General features: G+C 33.8%; 2 protein-coding genes across 2 annotated transcripts; both read right to left on the minus strand.

Moving 5' to 3' along the window:
• Positions 1 to 8,875: 8,875 nt before the first annotated feature.
• LOC131038556 (uncharacterized) lies at positions 8,876 to 10,311 on the minus strand. The gene has a single exon (XM_057971032.2). The coding sequence runs from the start codon at positions 10,113 to 10,115 to the stop codon at positions 9,219 to 9,221; it is 897 nt and encodes a 298-aa protein (XP_057827015.2). The 5' UTR covers positions 10,116 to 10,311; the 3' UTR covers positions 8,876 to 9,218.
• Positions 10,312 to 17,023: 6,712 nt separating this feature from the next.
• LOC131038475 (uncharacterized) lies at positions 17,024 to 19,033 on the minus strand. The gene has a single exon (XM_057970914.2). The coding sequence runs from the start codon at positions 18,302 to 18,304 to the stop codon at positions 17,306 to 17,308; it is 999 nt and encodes a 332-aa protein (XP_057826897.2). The 5' UTR covers positions 18,305 to 19,033; the 3' UTR covers positions 17,024 to 17,305.
• Positions 19,034 to 21,657: the final 2,624 nt, after the last annotated feature.

The raw sequence follows: 21,657 nt of genomic DNA on the forward strand, positions 1-21,657 counted from the left end.
TGCCCCCATATTAAAGTGATTGTGTATGCCTTATCAAGAGAAAATGCTTTAAGATAGCATACATGCATCCAAAATACAAGAGCATCATAATAGTTAAATTCCCCCAAGGCAAATCAAAGGCAATGGTTCACAAGACACAAAGAAAGAGCAGATAAGCGATCCACTAAATAAGGTTAGTATGTGCATCAGATAAATTATATATATCAAGTATGATTATATGAATTGACCTCATACCTAAAAGTGGTGGAACTATAAGCATAGTGGAAGAAGAGCACATAAGATGGATAAAAAGATTCTTTTTGGGTCAACATAGAAGAGAACAATAAAAGAGATCTTAGTGCCTTTAATCATCCCTATTTAGACAACACAAAAGCATGGTTACAATAATAACACATTTATAACATAAAATGAATACGACACGTAGAATACTCGAGATACAAAATAGAAGAATGTCACAACAAGTTCATTCCCTTCTTAACCTTGTTCCAATAGAGAAACAAGGTTCATCCAAAGAGAAACTAGCATACCACAAATACACATCAAGCATCACATCATTGGGGAAATACTTCACATGCAAGCAAATACACAAAATAATTTCCACTGTAAAAGTGAAGCTAATCAAGAAAATCATCCCCCCCCCCAATCTTTCTTAAGATCATTTAGGGATGTGTAATAATGCAAGAGGAGCCACAATAATCATGGTATAAGGATCTATTGCAAGTTCTAAACAAGGACGATTCTCTAATGATGAATCACTTTGTTGTCACTAGTAGCTAGGATTAATGCTTTTGAAAATATTGAAGATAGCTTGTGATTAATCTCAATAATCTCATACATATCATCATAATTGTTAGTATCCACATTATTAACATAAACATTATCATCCAAATTAATCACAATAGGATATTTAATGTACAAAGGATATGACGAAGAAAAATCATTTTGCATAGACACTTTTAACTTTTGACATGGTTGACTAAGATAAAGATCCTCCCTAGGGTCAAGCAAAGGTTGGGAAATTTGGACCAAGTCAACCCTTGAAAGCTTATGAGAGGAAAAAATTTGGGAAGCAACCTCACAAGACTTGGCACAAAATATTCATAGGTAATCTCTTGCACTATGATTTCTCTTGGTGTGACTTGAAACATGTGAAGGTTGGGTATCACCAAAAATTTAATGTTGGAAAATAAGGTTCACTAGTTTATGCATGCAAACTGGGAATTAAATGTATTTCACAATAATCACATTTAGAAGGAGAATGAACTTAATAGATTCAACCTCAAACTCATTAGGAAAGGGATGCGTATAAGGTGAATTCAGTACTTCTTGTTTGAATTGAAAATGATTATTAAAATTATATGAATTGAAAGCAAGAACTAGAATTAATGATGTAAAAATTGATAATGACTGACATACACAAACAGTTTCAAAATAGATATGAAAACATGAAGCATAGATATGGAAATGGGAAGAAGAAAGGAACCTATGGCTAACATCTAGGATATAAAATATGGGACAGAGATGTGGGTAAGTGCATCGAGATGGCAAACAAAAAGGGGGGTATAAGTGACCACTTTGTTTTTAAATCAAGTAAACTTGAAATTGGAGGAGCAAATTGAGACTCATCCACTCAAAATTTGAAGATACCAAAAGAACAAGAATTGTAGTACTATAGATATAGTTTCAAAACTACTAAAGCTTTTTAAAAATGGATAAGATTCAGGGGGTCAAATCTTTCTTGCACACAAAATTGTTCATGTTTTTTTCCCAAAAAAATAGAATATAGTGTATCATGTTTGCATCAAAAAAGTTATAGTTACATTTAGCTTTTGAAAAACCCTTTCGTATAAAGATAGTTAAGAGTGAGTACTAGAAGTTGTGTATTTTTTTTTTTGAGTATTTTTTTTTTTGATATTTCAAAGTGGAGGCATCCTGAAAAATTAGGTACTTATTCGTGCATGTCACATAACTTTCACCAAAATTATCCAAATTTTTGTTTTTTTAAATTGTAAAGAAGTGTAGAATAATATTATACAATTTGTTTCAAATTTGAACAAGTAATTTAAAAGTTATTAAAAAAATGGTACACATATGTATCTAAGATCTCTAGAGACATTGGTAAAAGAAATTAAGAATTAATATGTTAATGTTGTTCAAATCTAAAAACATTATATGGTTAGAAATCTCATAAGATGGGTGAAATTATGGTAGTAATTTTACAAACACCCACTTGATACCATGTAAACCTGATGACGATGAAGTTGAGAAACTAAATTGGAAGAAGAAAAGGGAAATGAAGCTCCCAAGGCTAAGGCTTGACATCCAAGGCTAAGTATAAGGAAAAACACATACGTGTTATTTTAAGTAAGAACTCATATGCATTATTTAAAAAAAAAGCATACACGCTTTTATGTGAAAAAATCACACACATATTATAACGCATACATATTATGGTTAGCAAGAAAAACACATACACAGTTTGCTTACATTAAGCTAGAAAAATAAGATGGCCTTAAATGCTAATTCATTAGTATAAGTTATATTTTCTCTTTGTCTTTTATCTCTTATACTTTAAGTTATGTTTTATGTAAATTATATTGGTGGGATGTTTGAGAGTGGTTTCAGATCTCTAGGAGTCATAATACATATTCTAGATTTTAGGAGACTTATAATTTTTTTGACTTAGTCAAATTTTAGTAATTAGTAGGCTCCTATCAACATTCTCTTTATATCTCTCTATCTCACTCTCTTTTTCTCCCCAAGATCTAGACCTATATATCCCTATCTCTCTCCTGTTTCTCCATCTCTACCTCTCTTCTATCTCCCCAAGATCTAGATCTTATAATTTCTCAAACTTATTCAAATTTAAGTAATTACTAAGATCTCTCTCTCTCTCTCTCTCTCTCTCTCTCTCTCTCTCTCTCTCTCTCTCTCTCTCTCTCTCTCCCTATATATATATCACTCTTTGTGTCTCCCTTGATCTTTAGACCTATCTCTCTTCTTATCACTCTCTCTCTCTCTCCCTCTCTCCCCCATTTCTCTATATCTCTCCTCTCTCCCCAATCTCTAAACCTATCTCTCTCACCCTTCTACTTTGTATCTCCCCTCTCTTCTCTACCTACCTTACATGCATATTCTCCTCTCTATCTCACCTATCTCTCTCCCTCCCTCCCTACCTCTCTCTCTCCTTCGTTCTCTCTACTTATCTTTATCTCTTCTCTCCCTCTCCCTACATACCTCCTCTCTCTCTCTCTCTCTCTCTCTCTCTCTCTCTCTCTCTCTCTCTCTCTCTCTCTCTCTCTCTCTCTCTCTCTCTCTCTCTCCTACCCCTCCCATGCTCCCTCTCTACTTATCTCACTCTAACCTTTCCTTGCATAATAATCTCTATCTCCCCTTCCTATCACTCTCCCTCTCTCCCCTCTCTACCTATTGCTATCTTACTCTCCTCTCCATCCCAAGATCTCTCTCTCTCTCTCTCTCTCTCTCTCTCTCTCTCTCTCTCTCTCTCTCTCTCTCTCTCTCTCTCTACATACCTCCTTCTCACTCCTTTCTTCTATTTTTCTATATAGGTCTCCTTCACTCCTCTCTCTCAACTTCTAGGTCTAATTATGTCTATATCCTCTCTCCCTCTCTTTATACATACCTCTACCTCCATCCTTATCTACCTCTATTTCTCAGAATAAATCTCCCTCTCACCCTCTCTCTCTACTTATCCATGTATCTGTACTCTCTATCTCCGCTCTCCTTTTCTCTATTTATCTCCTCTCTCTCTATCCATCTATCTTCTCTCCTACTCTCTTTATCTCCCCTCGCCCTCTCTATACCTACCTCTCTTACACTCCCCTTATACTCTATTTATATAAATACCTAGATAGAGAGAGTGAGAGGTGGAGAGGGAAGGAGAGAGATAGAGAGAGGTGAGATAGATAGAAGTGGAGGGGATATTTAGAGAGGCTAGGGAAGGATAGGTATTCAAAGAGAGGGGGGTAGATAGAGACACATAGTTATAAAGAGAGAGTTCAAAGAGGCAAGGATGGAGGGAGGGAGAGAAAGGGATAGATATGTAGGGGGAGAGAGAAAGAGAGAGATGAGATACATAGTAGTATGGAGGGAAGATGGTAGAGAGTTTGGAGAGATAAAAGTAGAGAGCGATAAAAAAGAGAGGTAGGTAGAGAGGAGAGGGGAGATAAAGAGAGTGAGATAAATAAAAATAGAGAGGTAATGAGAGAGAGAGAGAGAGAGAGAGAGAGAGAGAGAGAGAGAGAGAGAGAGATATTTGTGTAGATGAACAGAGGTAGGGAGGGAGAGAGGCAGGAAGGGAGATGGAATACAGAGGTAATTGGAGAGGGAAAGGGTGAGAGTGAGATAAGTAGAGATGAAGAATGGGATGGAGAGAGAGAGAGAGAGAGAGAGAGAATGGGATTGGTTGATGTGTTGTCATTGATGTCGACATATTCTTCTATGTATTCCAGTGTTGCAGTCTGGTTGGGTGAGTTAGTTTATCCTGTGTGTTGTAGATGAGTTGATGTGGTTTAATGGGTTTTGAGATTCTTATCTCTAGTTGATTCAACAGAAGTTTTAGAGGTCCACATGTTGATTTGATCAAGTTATGAGATCCGGTATTAAGGATGTTTTTCAATTGTTTGTGTTATTTGGTGTCCTAGTTTGTGCTCCGTATTGCTCTGGAATTGTAATATCTTTAGTTGCGGATGTGTGGGATGTATTCTGGACATCGATGTGTGTCCTCAGTTCAAGTGGTTCATGATTTGGAAATCCACAAGCAAATTTTTCAAGTTGACAATTAGTTATGACATTGTTCTTGAGCTTCGGTAGTGAGATGATGATGATCTGAGTTGTTGCGGTTGTTATGGTGCAATCACATTGCTTGTGAATGTTTCTAGATCATTTTCTATGCATATTGGTGGTCTGCATTAATTATTTTTCGTATTATTAAAGATTTTCCTTGTCCGGTAATGATCTTCATGTTATGCGATATTCTTAGTGATTGTAGTGTGTTTCAGATGATCGAGGCATAATTGTTGGAGTTGTTGTGTATTTTTAGTAGTTTTTTAGGTCTAGACTATGTCTTAGCTGACATTGTTTTGGTTTGCATGCATTGTTGTAGCATGTGAGGTTATTAGTTTATAGTTTGTATTAAGGGTTTAGCTAACCTTGAAATATAGGTTGATGACTTGTATAAATGAATGTAATAATCATTGAGAGATATAATTCTATGTAAGAATATTGTATCAGTCATTTAGTAGAAGGGAATTTGTGTGAAGTGTGTCAAGAAGTGTGTTGCATAGAAGATTTAACACTAAGCTTAACCAGAACTGTACTAAGGCATATGGAGATGTTATTTTCATAGTTCATGTAATCCGGATTGTTGTCTAAATGCTTTTGTAAGTCAGTGAGACTTCTTGTAAGGCAGTGATCCTTCCCTAAGGGTTATAGCCTTTCTGGGTTTCTTATTTGAGCAATGAGCTCTAGGCAGTGTGCCTGAATGCATGTGCATTCCCCATTCTAATATTACATTTACTCCTAACATGGTATTATCTCATTGTGGGTATGTTCCCACCATGTTTTTTCCCTACCCGGGTTTTCCACGTTAAAAATCTTAGTGTTATGTGTGTTATTGATGTGGTGTTGTTTCATGCTTTAACTATTAATTATTAGATCTTATTTGTGGTTTAAGTCACAGTAAGTTTTTGAGAAAATTGATTCACCCCCCTCTCAATTTTCTACATTGTTTCCAACAATTGGTATCAGGGATAGATCCTCGAGAAGAAGCTTGACCACTTGAGGAGATCCGATATGACAACCTTTTCTTTCAAGAAGGATAGTCTGAGATTTGATGGAACAAACTACACTCTTTGGAAAAGCTGAATGCAATGTCATTTGAGATGAATTCGAGAAGAGTACTGGAAGATTACTAAGAATGTATATAATATGTTGAACACAATGTACCACTGAGAGGGGGGTGAATCAGTGGTATCTAAAAACTCTTAACCATTTACTACTAAGAGTGAGTACCGATTAGTAATGTAAACACTAAATAAACGTACCGATGAGATAAAACAAGACATCACAATGCAATCAAACAAAGGCACATCACATGACACTCGTATATACGAGGAAAACCCAAGATGGGAAAAACCTCGATGAGAAAAGTTGTTGGAGACTACTGCTCCAATCTAGCCTCACAATGAGAATCTGATTACAAAGTTTAGGGCACCAACCCCTGCACCGAGCTCCAACTCGGTCATATACAATAGATAAATTCAATACCATAATTATAATCTGGTTACAAATGAGTTTTATAACCTCACAAATATGTTTCTGCATTGGTCCACCTCTGCTCTACTCTCTACCAGTTCTCTTCTCACTTTCCCTAACTCTTCCTCTACTTGGCTTCTGCCTTGTCTTCTCTCCTCTCACTCTCTTCCTTTGCTCACCTTTGCTCATTGTATCTCCCTTATCGGTTCAAGCTTTGTCGGTTGTCTACGTTTCCACCTGGTTACTGGTTGCTTCCACAGTACCAGTTAAACCTTGTTTAATCCTTGCCTATTGTTGCTTCTTCCATGCTTCTACTCATTTCCTGTGGGTTCAAACACTACCGGTTGTCTTGAATGATGCACTTCTTACAGCTTACCGGAATCTCAGACCTTTATCGGTTGATCCCCTGCTAAGCCTTCTTACCAGTTGCACCTCCAAATGCTCAGTTGCTTAACTCTCACAGTTAGATCAACTCTTTTCTTTCAAATGGCATCACACCTTCTGGAGGCATCCTCCAACCTCTCCCTTTCATCTATTTTGACTTCCTTATTTATAAGCAAGTCTTCCTGCCAAAAACCAATTCAAACTTCAGACGGTTAGGGTTTCTTCATTGACCTCGAGGAAAACCAAATCCAATCAGATCTCCTTCAAGAGATCGACCACCTGTAACAAATTAATAAAGCTCTGCCAATCTCGCGGCTTCTAGTACATGTTTGCTAAGTTTAGAAAACATAGACAGTCTATCAGAAAGGCACTAGGTCAAACACCATAAATGGTTCAACATATTGCATCACCAACCTCATTCTGCACCTGGACATTATGCATCGATCGATGCCTCCCTTTGATCACCTCTATTTGACCTTCCTAGAGCCGCACGTGTCTGCAACACATCATATGATTTGTGGGGTCTTCATTTAATGTCAACTAACTTTGCAACAACCTCATCGGTGCACACTCCATCTACTACTTCATGCATGTCTGCTACCTTGACTCCATGTGGCACCTTTATCGACATCCACCTTAGCTCACTATGTCGATCCAACATGGTCATTGACCAATATCACCAATACATTGTCTCACATGGTTGATTTTGTGTGTACTTCTTATCTACGTCAAATGTTAAATAAATTTTTTAATGTGCACAACATAAATATTTCAATTTAAAATAATAATATAAAAAGTGTTAAATCTATTTTATTTTGGTGAGGCTTCCATCCAAAGAGAGTATTTTACTGTTACGACAGGTGAATGGTCTATATTCTGATGCTATATTTTAGTTCACTTTGTCTACTTATTATGGTTAATTTTTTGTCTACTTCTTATCTTGATTTTCTGCATAGCTAAATTGTTATTGTGAATGTTGGTTGGTTATTTGGTCCAAACAACAATTTATGGCCTAGATCTTTTTTTACAATGATAGCCTTGTAAATTAGTTCTCACAAAAGAAATAATACATCTTGTTAGCTAAATGTCTCGAATATAATACTAATTTAGGATATTTATCATATCACTGTTTTGTTTGATGAATATGACAATGCTATAGTTTCACTTCTTTACATAGTTTTATTACTAGAAATGAAGAGGTAATATTATGTGTAGAACGTCTTTCGTCTTCATAATATGTTATCATTCTCTCAAGTTGTAGTACAAAAACCCTTGGTTGCATAAAAACATCAGCCCAATGTTTATATGTAACCAAGTATTGCACCAAGATGTCCAATCTTTGTCACATCTAAATCTTGGTCACATTGTGATTTTGTATGCTTATTTTGATATTATGCATATCTATCCTAGAATGTGTTTTATCCTGATCTTCTACTTGTACTTTATATGATCTAGTACATTTACTTAATTTGAAGGTTTGGTTTAATAGCAAAGCTTTTGAATGTGACTTGGTTTTGTACCTTGAATATTTTAAAATGCATAATTCATGCCCATTTGACTCTACTTGTTATGATAAATGATTTCTCAATTGGTTATATTTTTATTTGGATGATATATTCTTTGAAGTTTCCTACTTGAAAGTTTCACAATGATAAATGTTTTTTTCTTTTAATCTACTTGAAAGAAAACATGTTTATTGCAGTTGTTTTGAGATATTACTAAGTTTTCATGATAGTGTAGTCTCTATGATTAAACACTCTTTTGATATTAATAACAGTATGGAATGCAATGTTGTTCATAACATTTTACCATCCACTCACATATACAACAAGACTAGAGGTCTAGTTGCATATCATTCAACTATTTTATTGATAACCTAATAATATCTTTATCAATTTCATACTAAACTTACAAATGAATCATTTAGTAGCAAAGCTTACATGCTACATTGCATTCTACTATTTTAGACAAACTTTTCATTTCGACAATTCATAGACTAAACTCTCTATTTTAGATAATTCATGGACTAAACTTTTTATTTTATTTACTCTCTATATATTTATGCTATGGAAATGCTATTAAATTTTGAAAACATATAGTTTTTTTTTTTGTCTCTGTTCCAATATTTAAAAAAAAAAAATTTAAATCCAATCTTTTCTGATTTTTTCCCCTTAAAAAATCTTATATTTTTCATTTGACAATTTTTTTCCCAAGATTTTTGCTGCTGTGAAAAAAAGAAATAATAAAACATAAGATTATAATTTCCAATATAGCACTACCAATTTGACATCTGGAATCATGAAAGAACAAATCCCACTTCTGATCAAGGTCCAAGGGAAGGACATGGTCATCGGGGAATGAGTATTTATTTGGAAGAGCATTTGGCTAAGTGATAAGTTCACTGCTTGAGCGTTAATTGTCTTCTAGGAGACAAACATAAGATCAAATTTTGTTAACAACGTTACCCACTTAGCGAGTTGCCTTGAAAGATCAATTTTAGAAAAGAGAAGTGATGCTTCAATGGGGGGTCAAATTATACAGTGACATGCGTTTTAGCATTAACAACCCCACCATATATTATAAGCAGAGTGGTTTGGATAATCTTGCTGCTCTTGGCTAAAAGACCACTGGAAGCCAGAAGAAGTGGATTCCCTCATGTTGTTTACTGTTGTCTCTACAGCACAAAAAGTCTTGTTGCAATTTGAGCACACCAGATTCTGATTCTCATACACTCGGTGATTCTCATGTTGCATCTTGCAACAAGGACAGGCAGTCCAAAATGTGGCCGAACAAAAAACCTTCATGCAATTTGGGCACCACAGATTCTTGTTTTCATACATTCGTTTATACTCAAATTGCATCTTGCAAGAAGGACAGGCAGTCCTAAATGTGGCAGGTGGAGTTGACCAAGGCATAGGAGAAGGAGGAAAGTGTGTGGAAGCAGTCGTTTGTGTAGGGCAACGAGTGAAAGCATTGAAATTGTAAAACCCATTGTTGTTAAAGCTCGAAGCATTACCATCAGACGCTGCTTTCTGTGGTTGCCAAAACCTCTGCTGAAACCCTTTTCTTTTCTTATCATAGGAAAGTCTCTTCACTCTGTCTGAGAGTACGCTCCACGCCTCATGCAAAAGCTTGAAAGCACCATCTGCCCCAACAGATTTATTCTTATCCGGATGGAGGAGCAAAGCCAATCTTCTGTACTGCTTTCTCAGAGTGGCTTCATCATCAAATTGATTAACATCAAGTATCCCATACCAATCCATGTCCCCATTGACTGTATTCTCCGCAGCAATGTGGACCTCCAAAGCAGCCATCATCTGGGCCAGCCCATCCAACTCGGGGTACATGTGGTGTGCCTTGAGAGCAAACTTTTGAGCACCCATAAGCTCTTTTTCGCCAAACTTCTTCTCTGCAATCTCTTTAGCCCTTTCCGCCTCACCCTTATTACATTCCATTGCCAATTAATATCTTCCTACTTATGACAACCCAATTCGCTTAACCACCCTACTGTCTAATGTTTACTCTCTAACCTTTACTGTCTCTCACAGTCTCTCATCACACCACCTAACCATCCCCACGCACTATTTCACAAGATGTCCTTGTCCGCAACTCAAATTTAGGTTTTCAACCAAAAAAAAATTCACAATTGACAGGAATAGTGTTGAGATCACACATGATATATATATAAAAGAGAGACACCATACTTTATTACAATATTAAAGAATATTAATATATTTATAGTTATATTATTAATATAGAATACTAATATATTATTAATAATTATAACTATAATTATATTATCACAATTAATAATATAATTATAGCTTTATTTTATTTATGTACATTCATGCATCAGATATGAATGAATAAAAAAAATAAAATCCCCCTAAGTTAAACATGTTCCTTCCCACTAATTAGGACCAATTAAACTTAAACGCATGCATAATGACCCGCATGCATTCAAGATAGAGTGTGAAATCACGCCAAACTACAAAGCGTGCATGCAACAAGGAAATCAAATGTTCTTAAGTTGATTATCTGTATATTATAAAAAAAATTGTAGGTATTTCTTGAAGAACGCTTTTATCCTTCTTGTTGCATGATTTCACATAGCATGAAAAGAAATAGGTAATGTCTTTGTAATCATAAATGTAAAAGTATTTTTTTTATCAAATACTAGGATTACATATTAAGATAAAATATTACGAAGGCATGCATGCATCTTTGATCTTTATTTTATGTATTATTTTTTTTTATGAGATATGAATAGGATTATATATTAAGATAAAACATTATAAAGGTAAGTATGCATATTTAATTATGTCGATATTGACATGCATTCCGCTGTAAAAATCAAAGCAAAAAAGCAATTTCTTTATTATATCAAAAGCAAAAAAAAAATTCTTTACTATTATCAAATTTAATAAGTTTTAAATGTCTATATATATATATATATATATATTTAATATATCCTTTAAAAAAATGCATTGTTTTTTTAAAAATCGACTTAATTAAAGTAAAGTTTGTATATTCATATTTAAAAATTATTTAAGATAATTTTTTTTCAATATTTTAAAAAATGAAAAAAAAAATTCTCATGTAAAAACTAATTATTATTATATTATTATATTATGATATTGTAAGACTAATTATTAAACTCAAAGTTAGTTGAGAGGAGAAAATAAATTAAAAAAAAAAATTGCTTTTTCATGCATTTTAATCCATTATGTGAGTATAAATACCCTTTCGTCCTAATTAAAAAAAAATATTTAAAAAAAATTAAATTAATAACTTTTTGTAATAATATTATAAAATGATATATATTAATATTATAAATAATGATATTATATTGTTTGAGTAAAATAATGGACAATTAAATTATAACTATAATGTAGCACAATGCTTTTACGTTTTTTTATTAATAGTGTATATTTTTTGCTTTCAAAATAAATTTGGTTTTTGTAAAGTTGAAATTTATATTTTTAAATTGAAGATATTGTAAAAATTATTTATCTACATTGGTTTAAAAAATTTAGTGTTATAGGAACAAATTTTTAAGAATGATAGATTTTTTAGGTTATTTTTGAATTTCTTTTGTATTTTAAAAAAAGAAATGTCTATTTTAAATTAGTTTTTTTCATTTTTTATTATTTATAATGTTGTGAAAAAAAAAAAAAAAAAAAAAAATTGTCCTTCCAAAAATTGTTAATTTCTTTTGGTCTACACTCTTCAGAAATTTTGTCATTAATTTGGAAATTTAGAAATAACGATGTTTCTAATGGCATTGAAAGGTTACTTACTGAGTGACTCATAACTTTTAATGTTTCCTGGCAAGTCGTCGTGGTTAATGAGGGTGTCAAAGCTATATGTTTTCCTGCGAGATCTCTCATGGCTATAATGGAAAAGAACCACATAGGAAAGATCCCCATTTGAAATTGGTGTATCCAATTTCATGGCTGAATTGGAGAAGGAGAGGAAGACGTAGGCTAGACCCTTTACAGTGATTCTGTTAGCAGTTGCTCCAGCGGCTATACCAGAAGCAATCCCCCTCACAAGTTATGCTAGAAAGAAATAGATTTGGATGGAAGGGCAGTATGGTTGGATAGTTTGGTTAGATGATAAGGATGGTAGCACATTGTATTGATGATACTCACAGATACATGCTTTAATACTTGTTAGTTATATAGTTGTAAATTTTAAACTATCTATGGTTTATGATATCATACTCAAGAGCTACTGTATGTAATTTTGCGTCTTTTTCTCTTGGATTGGTTGTTTTGATCTGATATGTTATGCGATCAACATATAAATTCTAAATAGATATATAAATTTTTTTAAAAATTTATTTCAAAATATAGATAATAAAATCAATTATAGTGATAAATTAAATACAATTGTTTCTATTTAAAAAAACTTAATTATTATATGTATTATTTATAATTGTATTTTATATATTTTTTTAAAATCATTCTATTTTTAACTTTTTGAAAATCATAAATTTTTAATCATTTTAATATATACAAAATTCAAATATGTATGTGTGAGTGTGTATGAACTCTAGCTATTATTGTTGAAATAATAATAATTGATAAAGATCATTTATAGTTCAATTGTTTCTAATATTATTCACCATGGATAATAATTAGATCTACCAATCTTAGAGTTTACTTAAATTATTTATTAGACTATTATTTATCATTGGGGCTACAAATAGTTAATATAATCTTATTGATATCATAATGGTGTGGATATGGGATAAGTGCCATGTTAAAATCTCTAAGTCAAAGATATAAACAATATGGATTAATTGTGAATAGGATGTTGATGGTGATATCTCATTCTATGATTGAAAGAGCTATTATCAAATTTGTGATTGCAATACTTAACATATTTGTGCATATTAATATAACGATATGCAAGAACTGCGCATTTACTTGTTTATAAAAAACTATTTCAACCTAATAATATTGGAGAAAAAAATATATATATTTTTCTACTTAAGTATGCTCTTATATGTAATGGTATGCTCATATCTGCTCTTAATACTTGTGTAGCTTATGTATGCTTATGTATGCATGTTCTTGTTTTTTCTCCATGTTTGAGATAATTCTATGTTATGCTCACCTTTTGGAGTAAATGTGACTGGGATGGAGCTGAGATCTCAAAATGATTTCAGATAGTTAAGCAAGGATTATTGTTTTTGTCTTCATATTTATGTTATATGCATATTGTGTGCCCATGATATCGTTACATTAGTGTTAGAATGTGGATATATTATGTTGCACAAATTCCATTACTCTGTCAGATTTGCATTGCTAATCTTCCTTGTGCTAGGCTAAGTATCTTTCATTTCATGAAAGATTCTAGGGAAGTGTAACTACTTCATGGTAGGGTCGATACATGCTTCGACAATCTTCTCACACATGGTGTGCTCAAGGGAGACAAATGTCGGGAGTTCCTTCATGATAGTATAAATGATCTTTTTTCCTTATGTATTCATTATATTTGACCATGTGGTCAATTGTAAAGGAATATGTTTTCCTTATGTTTAGCCTTGTTGTTGGCTTGTGTAATATAACTTTAAGTCAAAATGTGATTTCACATCTCTAACCTTGTATATTTGAACTCATGGCAATTGTTTATACTTGATTATGTGTATTTTGTGAATTATGAAAATTTAAAATCATGGTGACTAGTCCTTACACATATTGTTGTTGGACTTCCAGAATAGGTAACACACATTTTGAGAAGACAATGTCGAAATTTGCCATATGCATATAATCTAATAGAGGTGCCACATCATTTGGTCTAATAGAAGTTGGGACGACTATCTTCTGTAAGGCTTCCTAGAGCATTTTGTGGTATGTAGGTGAAGCTTATATCAAGCCTCAGATCAAAATCTTGGCCGGAGTAGCAAGAATTTTCTCAACAAGGTCATACTATTTACCCACATGTTGAAAAAGATGTAGTGCTAGAGGAAACATGGGTTGAGAGGGTGGAATAAATGGTGTTTTTTAGGTTGATTTTTATTTAGTGTTATTGGTGTTAGCACCTTCCAATTTTGGCAAAATTCAAAGTGCCTATGATGAGAAATTCAATTGTGACACTCCCTTCAATTTCTTCTCAAGTAGCCTACTTTGGAGAGCTATAAGTTGAAGCCTATTGCCTTTCATGAGAAACCACTTTGGGATCATTCCCATATGCCATGTGTAAATATGCATGACCATTTGTAGCCTCCCCGAATCATATTTGAGGTGTCCTCCAAGTATCAAGTTGAAGAGTTCAAAAAAAAAATTGTTTTCTAATCTTTGATGTATATGCTTGAGTGGCCAACTTTGGAGACTAATACTTTGATATGGATGATTGTCATGTCGAATTGATTGGTGCTCTCAATTTTCTTTATATTAATATACCCCTATGTCTATTTTCAAAGCCTTGGCACTTTCTTTGATATTAATCTCACGCCCAAAACAAATGTAGTTTATTGAAATTTGTTTTTTACATAATGTTAAGTTTGTCAAAGGGATTACTTTTGAAAATCAATATTTCAAACCCAGTTGACTTTCATGCTAAAAAGGGTGGTTCTTGTGTATTTTCATCATAATTGTGTACTTCCTTGCTTAGTCGTAGAACCTCAAGAATTCAATTCAGTATATTTCGAAAGTCAAAACCAAATGGAATTTATAAAGGTGTGTTGTATGCCAATTCAAGAAAGTTTCAAAAAGGTTAATTTTGAACTTTAATATCTCACAGAGGAAATGGAGTACTTAAGAAATTTTGCATTGGACACATTCTCATTATACCTGAATTAACTAATTTCCCCAGTGGCATCTTCTCTATGTAAGGTTTGTTATTTTTCCCGGGCACTCGATTGACATGGTTCACATGACTTTGATATGTACTCTTGGCTGAAATTGCTTGAGTAAGCAACTTTGATTATTAGAATTTACAAGGTGGCGAGTCCCCTTCATATTTTAAGTGGCCAAAGATTTTTGCTATCGTTGCCTCGATCAGAGAATATAATGAGTTCTTTGCCTGCCATAACTATTTTCCATAACTCGTAGAATGCAATGATTTGCGTACAAAGAATTTGTTTCGCGATCTTAGAAGCTCTCAAATAAATGCGATTGGTAAATATATTTTGAGTTTGTTACAGATGAGCGGTAGCTGCATTCCCAGGCAAGAGCAGAGGAAATAATAGTAGGTGCCCACTGGTATGAGGTATCACAGATAAACTTATTGAATATGAAGCACAAACAATTATTATGGATGCTCGCAAACTGTTTGATAGAATGCCTCAACCAAATGTCAATGCACAGAATGTAATGATTCTAAGCTTTGTAGAAAATGTATTTGGTGAAAATAATTCAAAAGCTTTCAATCAAGTGCAACCAACGGCAACATCTCCCTGAGATTTTTGTGAGATATTGAAGTTGGAATTCTGTTATAGATATGTATACAGAATGTGGATTCATCAACGAGGCACATGGAAGATTTATTTTGAAATGGGGAATTATTTCTGTCAAAGATGCACAAAGGTCTACGAAATAAATCTTTTCACCAGAGTGAAAATGTTTCACAAAAATGACAATTGGGTAAATCTGCAATTGCATGCACATGTGGAATTCCATGGATGAGGGGGAATTATTTTAACCAGTAGGGTTAAAATTTTAAATGGCAGAATAAATCTTTTACCTCAGACGTAAAAATATATTACGCAGTATGGTAATTGGGTGAATTGGCAAACAAGTAAAGGCACGTAAGATATTTGATAGCATGGGAAGGTTGTTGCAACAGCATAATGTTCTTGTAATGATTAGTAACCATTGATAAATGCTAATCAATAATAAAATGATTAGTTATTTTTGTCTTTTGGTATTTTGGGATGGATGGTTAGATAGTTTTTGTTTTTAACAGAATGTGAATGGTCTGAAACGCTACCTTGTTTTATAAAAGGGAAAGGGAAATCAAGACTGTATAGAGAGGAAGAATATTTTGGAGCAGAATGTTGTGTACTTTTGAGAATTCAAATGAGAATGTGTTGCAATCTTTTTGGTCTAAGCCGTTTTTTTTTGGCTGGATTTTTCCTAATCATTCGAATCAATGTATCAAAGATACATTTGAATTTTCATTGCACTTTAATGCTTTTGTGTAGTTTGTTTAATGGGTCTTCTCAAATACAAGTTAAATTTTGTTGAGCAAATTGTTGTGGTTTGGAGGAATAAGTTTGGATTAAAAAGTAGGGCTCTATGAAACCAGTAATAGTGTTTTACAGTTTGAGTTTTAAGCTATTGGATGAGCAAAGATTCATTGTGGAATTTATCTTTGTTATCCTAGATAAGGCATTGATCAAAATTATGTTCTAGAACAAATTAAATTAGTGTATATTTTATTACAGTTGTAGAAGTTAGTTTTGGTTTTTAATTTTTCTGTTATTTTTTCGTGCTAGTGATGAATATAAATAAAAGGATAATTGAATAAGATAGTTCAATATAATAAACCTTTTTAGAATATGCATGGAGTTCATCTGCAATAACATCATTGTTTGTTGATGAAAGATAATTAAATGATGGTAAATTTGGTTAATCCTGATAGTTGACCAAATCCAACACCAAGCCTGAATATAAGAAACCAACATAATCTTTAGGGTTTGTTGAATTGTTGATTTGGGAACCAACAATATGTGTGGGCAATTGCATGGTAATGGGACTGTCACCACACATTTTGATTAATATTTCCATTTTGAGTAAGTTATTTTGCAAAGTTTAGAATGTAACTAGGGGGTCGATATGGGTTTTTAACACTTCCAATAGTAATGTGTGAAAAATAGAAATAATAAAACATAAGATTATAATTTCCAATATAGAACTACCAATTTGACATCTGGAATCATGAAAGAACAAATCCCACTTCTGATCAAGGTCCAAGGGAAGGACATGGTCATTGGGGAATGAGTATTTATTTAGAAGAGCATTTGGCTAAGTGATAAGTTCACTGCTTGAGCGTTAATTGTCTTTTAGGAGACAAACATAAGATCGAATTTTGTTGTCAACGTTACCCACTTAGCGAGTTGCCAAAGATCAATTTTAGAAAAGAGAAGCGATGCTTCGATGGGTTAAATTATACAGTGACATGCGTTTTAGCATTAACAACCCCATATATTATAAGCAGAGTGGTTTGTATAATCTTGCTGCTCTTGGCTAGAAGACCACTGGAAGCCAGAAGAAGTGGATTCCCTCGTGTTGTTTACTGTTGTCTCTACAGCACAAAAAGTCTTGTTGCAATTTGAGCACACCAGATTCTGATTCTCATACACTCGGTGATTCTCATGTTGCATCTTGCAACAAGGACAAGCAGTCCAAAATGTGGCTGAACAAAAAACCTTCATGCAATTTGGGCACCACAGATTCTTATTTTCATGCACTCGGTGATACTCATAGTGCTTCTTGCAAAAAGTACAGGCAGTCCTAAATGTGGCTGAACAAAAAGTCTTCCTGCAATTTGGGCACCACAGATTCTTGTTTTCATACATTCGTTGATACTCAAATTGCATCTTGCAAGAATGACAGGCAGTCCAAAATGTGGCAGGTGGAGTTGACCAAGGCATAGGAGAAACAGGAAAATGTGTGGAAGCAGTCGTTTGTGTAGTGCAACGAGTGAAACCATTAAAATTGTAGAACCCATTGTTAAAGCTCCAAGCATTACCATCAGACGCTGGTTTCTGTGGTTGCCAAAACCTCTGCTGAAACCTTTTTCTTTTCTCATCATAGGAAAGTCTCTTCACTCTGTCTGAGAGTACGCTCCACGCCTCATGCAAAAGCCTGAAAGCACCATCTGCCCCAACAGACTTATTCTTATCCGGATGAAGGAGCAAAGCCAATCTTCTGTACTGCTTTCTCAGAGAGGCTGCATCATCAAATTGATTAACATCAAGTATCCCATACCAATCCATGTCCCCATTGACTGTATTCTCCGCAGCAATGTGGACCTCCAAAGCAGCCATCGTCTGGGCTAGCCCATCCAACTCGGGGTACAAAAGGTGTGCCTTGAGAGCAAAATTTTGAGCACCCATAAGGTCTTTTTCTCCAAACTTCTTCTCTGCAATCTCTTTAGCCCTTTCCGCCTCATCCTTATTACATTCCATTGCCAATTAATATCTTCCTACTTATGACGACCCAATTCGCTTAACCAGCCTACTGTCTAATGTTTACTCTCTAACCTTTACTGTCTCTCACAGACTCTCATCACACCACCTAACCATCCCCACGCAGTATTTCACAACATGCCCTCGTCCGCAACTAAAATTTAGGTTTTCAACAAAAAATTCACAATTGACAGGAACGAAGCATAAGAATACCTAAATAATTGAAAGAACGATTCGAACTGAAAATCTCACCAAAGAAAAACGTGGAAATCCGCATGCACCAGATATGAGCCAAACCCTGACCAAAAAATCCTTGACATTCAATCCACGCCCCAAAATTGAAAGCTGATCTGCATGAACTCTGCGCTAAAGTGGTCGGAAAAAAAAAGAAGCGAAATTAAAAACCCTAGGCGGATGAATCTCCGTCTCCTCTGCGCCTCCCACAGGCAAAACTAACTCAGCGCAATGCTCCCGCCACCCGCCGAAAGATGTCTGTGAAAGCGCCCTCTTCAGATTTTCTGAAAACATAATAAATGTCTCTGATCAAAGATCAGAGCACAAAACCTCCATGACCACACCTTGCCATTTCCATTTGCAATTCAACTGCGAATCTCTCCTCGATTTGTGACACCCACAAACACAAAAACTATGCCTAACCATAACCAGACCTCTTAACTTTCGGTGCTCCAATACTCCTCCCTCGAAAATTCAAAAACTTCCCTTCCCCAATTAATATGGGAAAGCGAAATGTGTAGGTCTTTCTTTGGTGGGGGGCCTAATATAGGGTAGCAGTTTTTAGGGTTTTGTAATTGTAATAATTAATTTTTAAGGTGGTCCTACCAGTATGAGATTTTCTTAATGTATTTAGTGAAACGTGAGTAGTTAAAATATTTCTCTAATGCCAACGCCCTTGTATTTAGTGAAGGGCTTGAGCATCATTCACTCCGCATTAAGAAGTGTTGACCACACTAGTAATTTTTTTGGAATTGATGTTTATAGATTTGAAGAGAGATAAATAGGAAATTTAAGGATGTTTTTTTGGATTTATTTCAATCAGGGTGTTCTTAGGTAACTCTTTTTTATCAAAGTTGATAAATTTTTAACTCATTTTGATTATATCTTTAGAAATATATATTAAATTTCGGATTCAATTTGTATTTTATTCGTTGATTTTCTTGTGTCAAATCTTTCGCATCGAAATCACTTTCTTGTTTCCAAATTCAAATGTAAATGTTTTGTCTATGCTAACTTCCATCTCATTAGTTGTTACTTGCCAATTTGAATGCAAAATGTGTTAATTTTTGTGATAATATGGTATTGTAACAACAAATTTTCCATACTTTTTAACAATGTTAAGTAATTCATGTATAACTAATTGCAAATAGAATATCCTATATAATAATTACATCTGAATCTTATTACAAATATAGTTCCTTTACAAGTCACATTATTAATATTCCAATTACAACATAATCAACACAACCCATAAATTACAATACGATCAATAGCACAATATGTAATACAAGTACAATAATGGCATCAAGCCAAGTATATCCATGACACAATATCAAGGTAGATTAAGTGTACAATGTGCAAACAAGAAGTGTAAAATAAGCATCCACTTCACAAGAGCTCTCCACCTCATCAAAACACCAATTGTGCAAGGAATGAAATATGAACCCTTAGAATGAAGGGAACTCAATACTCCCCAACCATTAGTTTGGCCTACAGTGGTAAGAAGATAGCCATAATCCATGTAATAATATTATATTATATTTTTATCTTGTTATCTTGCGCAGTATCATCATAATCACAAATAAATATTATAGTAAATCATAGCATAACACTCATAACACCATGTAATACTTTGTTGCACATCACAAGACTCCACAAAACACCAAACAAGACTCTATTAGACATCACAACACACCAAATTTATTCACACTTCTCAAGACTACTCATACAAGCTCATAAGTCATATTAAATTAATAATATACAATACAATACATTACAACATAAGGCAAACATCAAAATGAGCTTTGTCATAATTATTGGATTGATCAATTCAAACAATGATGCATACCATCTCAAATTATGCACTAAATGGTTGGTCAAAGGCCCATCCAATCCCACCACTATCAAAGTATAAAACATGACACTATAGAAGTCATATAGATGTTCAATATTTGTGAGTTGTCAAACAGAAAAATGCAACCCTAAATACTTAACCTCGTATCCCAATAAAAACCTCTGCAAATTAGTTTGAACGGGTACTAACAAACTATTTATAACTCTATAGAGCATCCCTATCCTTTTGGGATATAATCTTACCCTTTCAAGTAGAAACATCACCTCTCTACTAGAAACCATGGAATAAACCTCCCACGAAACCTTATTCTTTTGTATAGAAACCATTCCTTTCAAAAGAATCATGAGATAAACTTCTTGTGAAACCCTATCATTTTAGATTAAAACCATGAAATAAACGTGTGATCAGATTGGGTCATTGGATTTATCACTCAAATAACTCTTAGGAGATAGTGGTAGATGTGTGATATGAGTAAACATGTGTGTGCTCTCTATACTCTTCCATTATGACCTCATGTGATGTTCTACTATATATATTTGGATTACTATCTCTAGAGATACATCTAGTGAATGTGATATCTTATGTGCACAATAAGATCCTTAGATATAATTGCAGCACTAAGAATTATTATTCTTTAAATCAATTCACACTCTCACGCACCTAAGACACAAAATCATCAAGTACTACGAAATAGATAACATTATTCAAATTATATCTTAATGGAAAGTTAGATAAACAACTTGATTTCAACTCTATTTACTTTTTTATAAGATTTACTAAGGGAAGTGTGAATTATTTTATGACATATATAATTGCAAGGAAAAGTCATTCTACAACTCATGTCATACTTTTATTGATTATGATTTTTATGTTTTGACATGTCTACTTAATAAGTAGTTAGACTATATGAGTGTATGCAATGTATCAATGCTGTGAAATGATTTTGATCATGCATCAATGTCAAAATCATACCTTATGTTGATCATATATTCATGAGTTGTATTCATGCTTTGATATTTATGGTTTATTATTCTTAAAAAGATTTCAATTATATTTGAGGGGACATTTTTAGCCACCCATTTCTCCTTGTGCCTTTTGCCAAAATTAGAGGGAAAATCTATCTCTAGACAGGAGGAGTGGGAGCCAAGTGTTCGAGTGGAGGAGAATTTTAGTTAGTCATGGAGGTTATGCTTAAAGGGAGAAATATGTTACTCTTTTTATCTTTGAGCATGCAAAAACATATCCTTGAGAGAGGTCGATATAT

This window comes from Cryptomeria japonica, chromosome 10, assembly GCF_030272615.1.
Source record: "Cryptomeria japonica chromosome 10, Sugi_1.0, whole genome shotgun sequence".
In the NCBI taxonomy this organism is placed as follows: domain Eukaryota; kingdom Viridiplantae; phylum Streptophyta; class Pinopsida; order Cupressales; family Cupressaceae; genus Cryptomeria; species Cryptomeria japonica.

Coding starts and splice junctions, on each gene's coding strand:
- LOC131038556 (XM_057971032.2), bottom strand. CDS start 10,115: ATGGAATGTAATAAGGGTGAGGCGGAAAGGGCTAAAGAGATTGCAGAG.
- LOC131038475 (XM_057970914.2), bottom strand. CDS start 18,304: ATGGAATGTAATAAGGATGAGGCGGAAAGGGCTAAAGAGATTGCAGAG.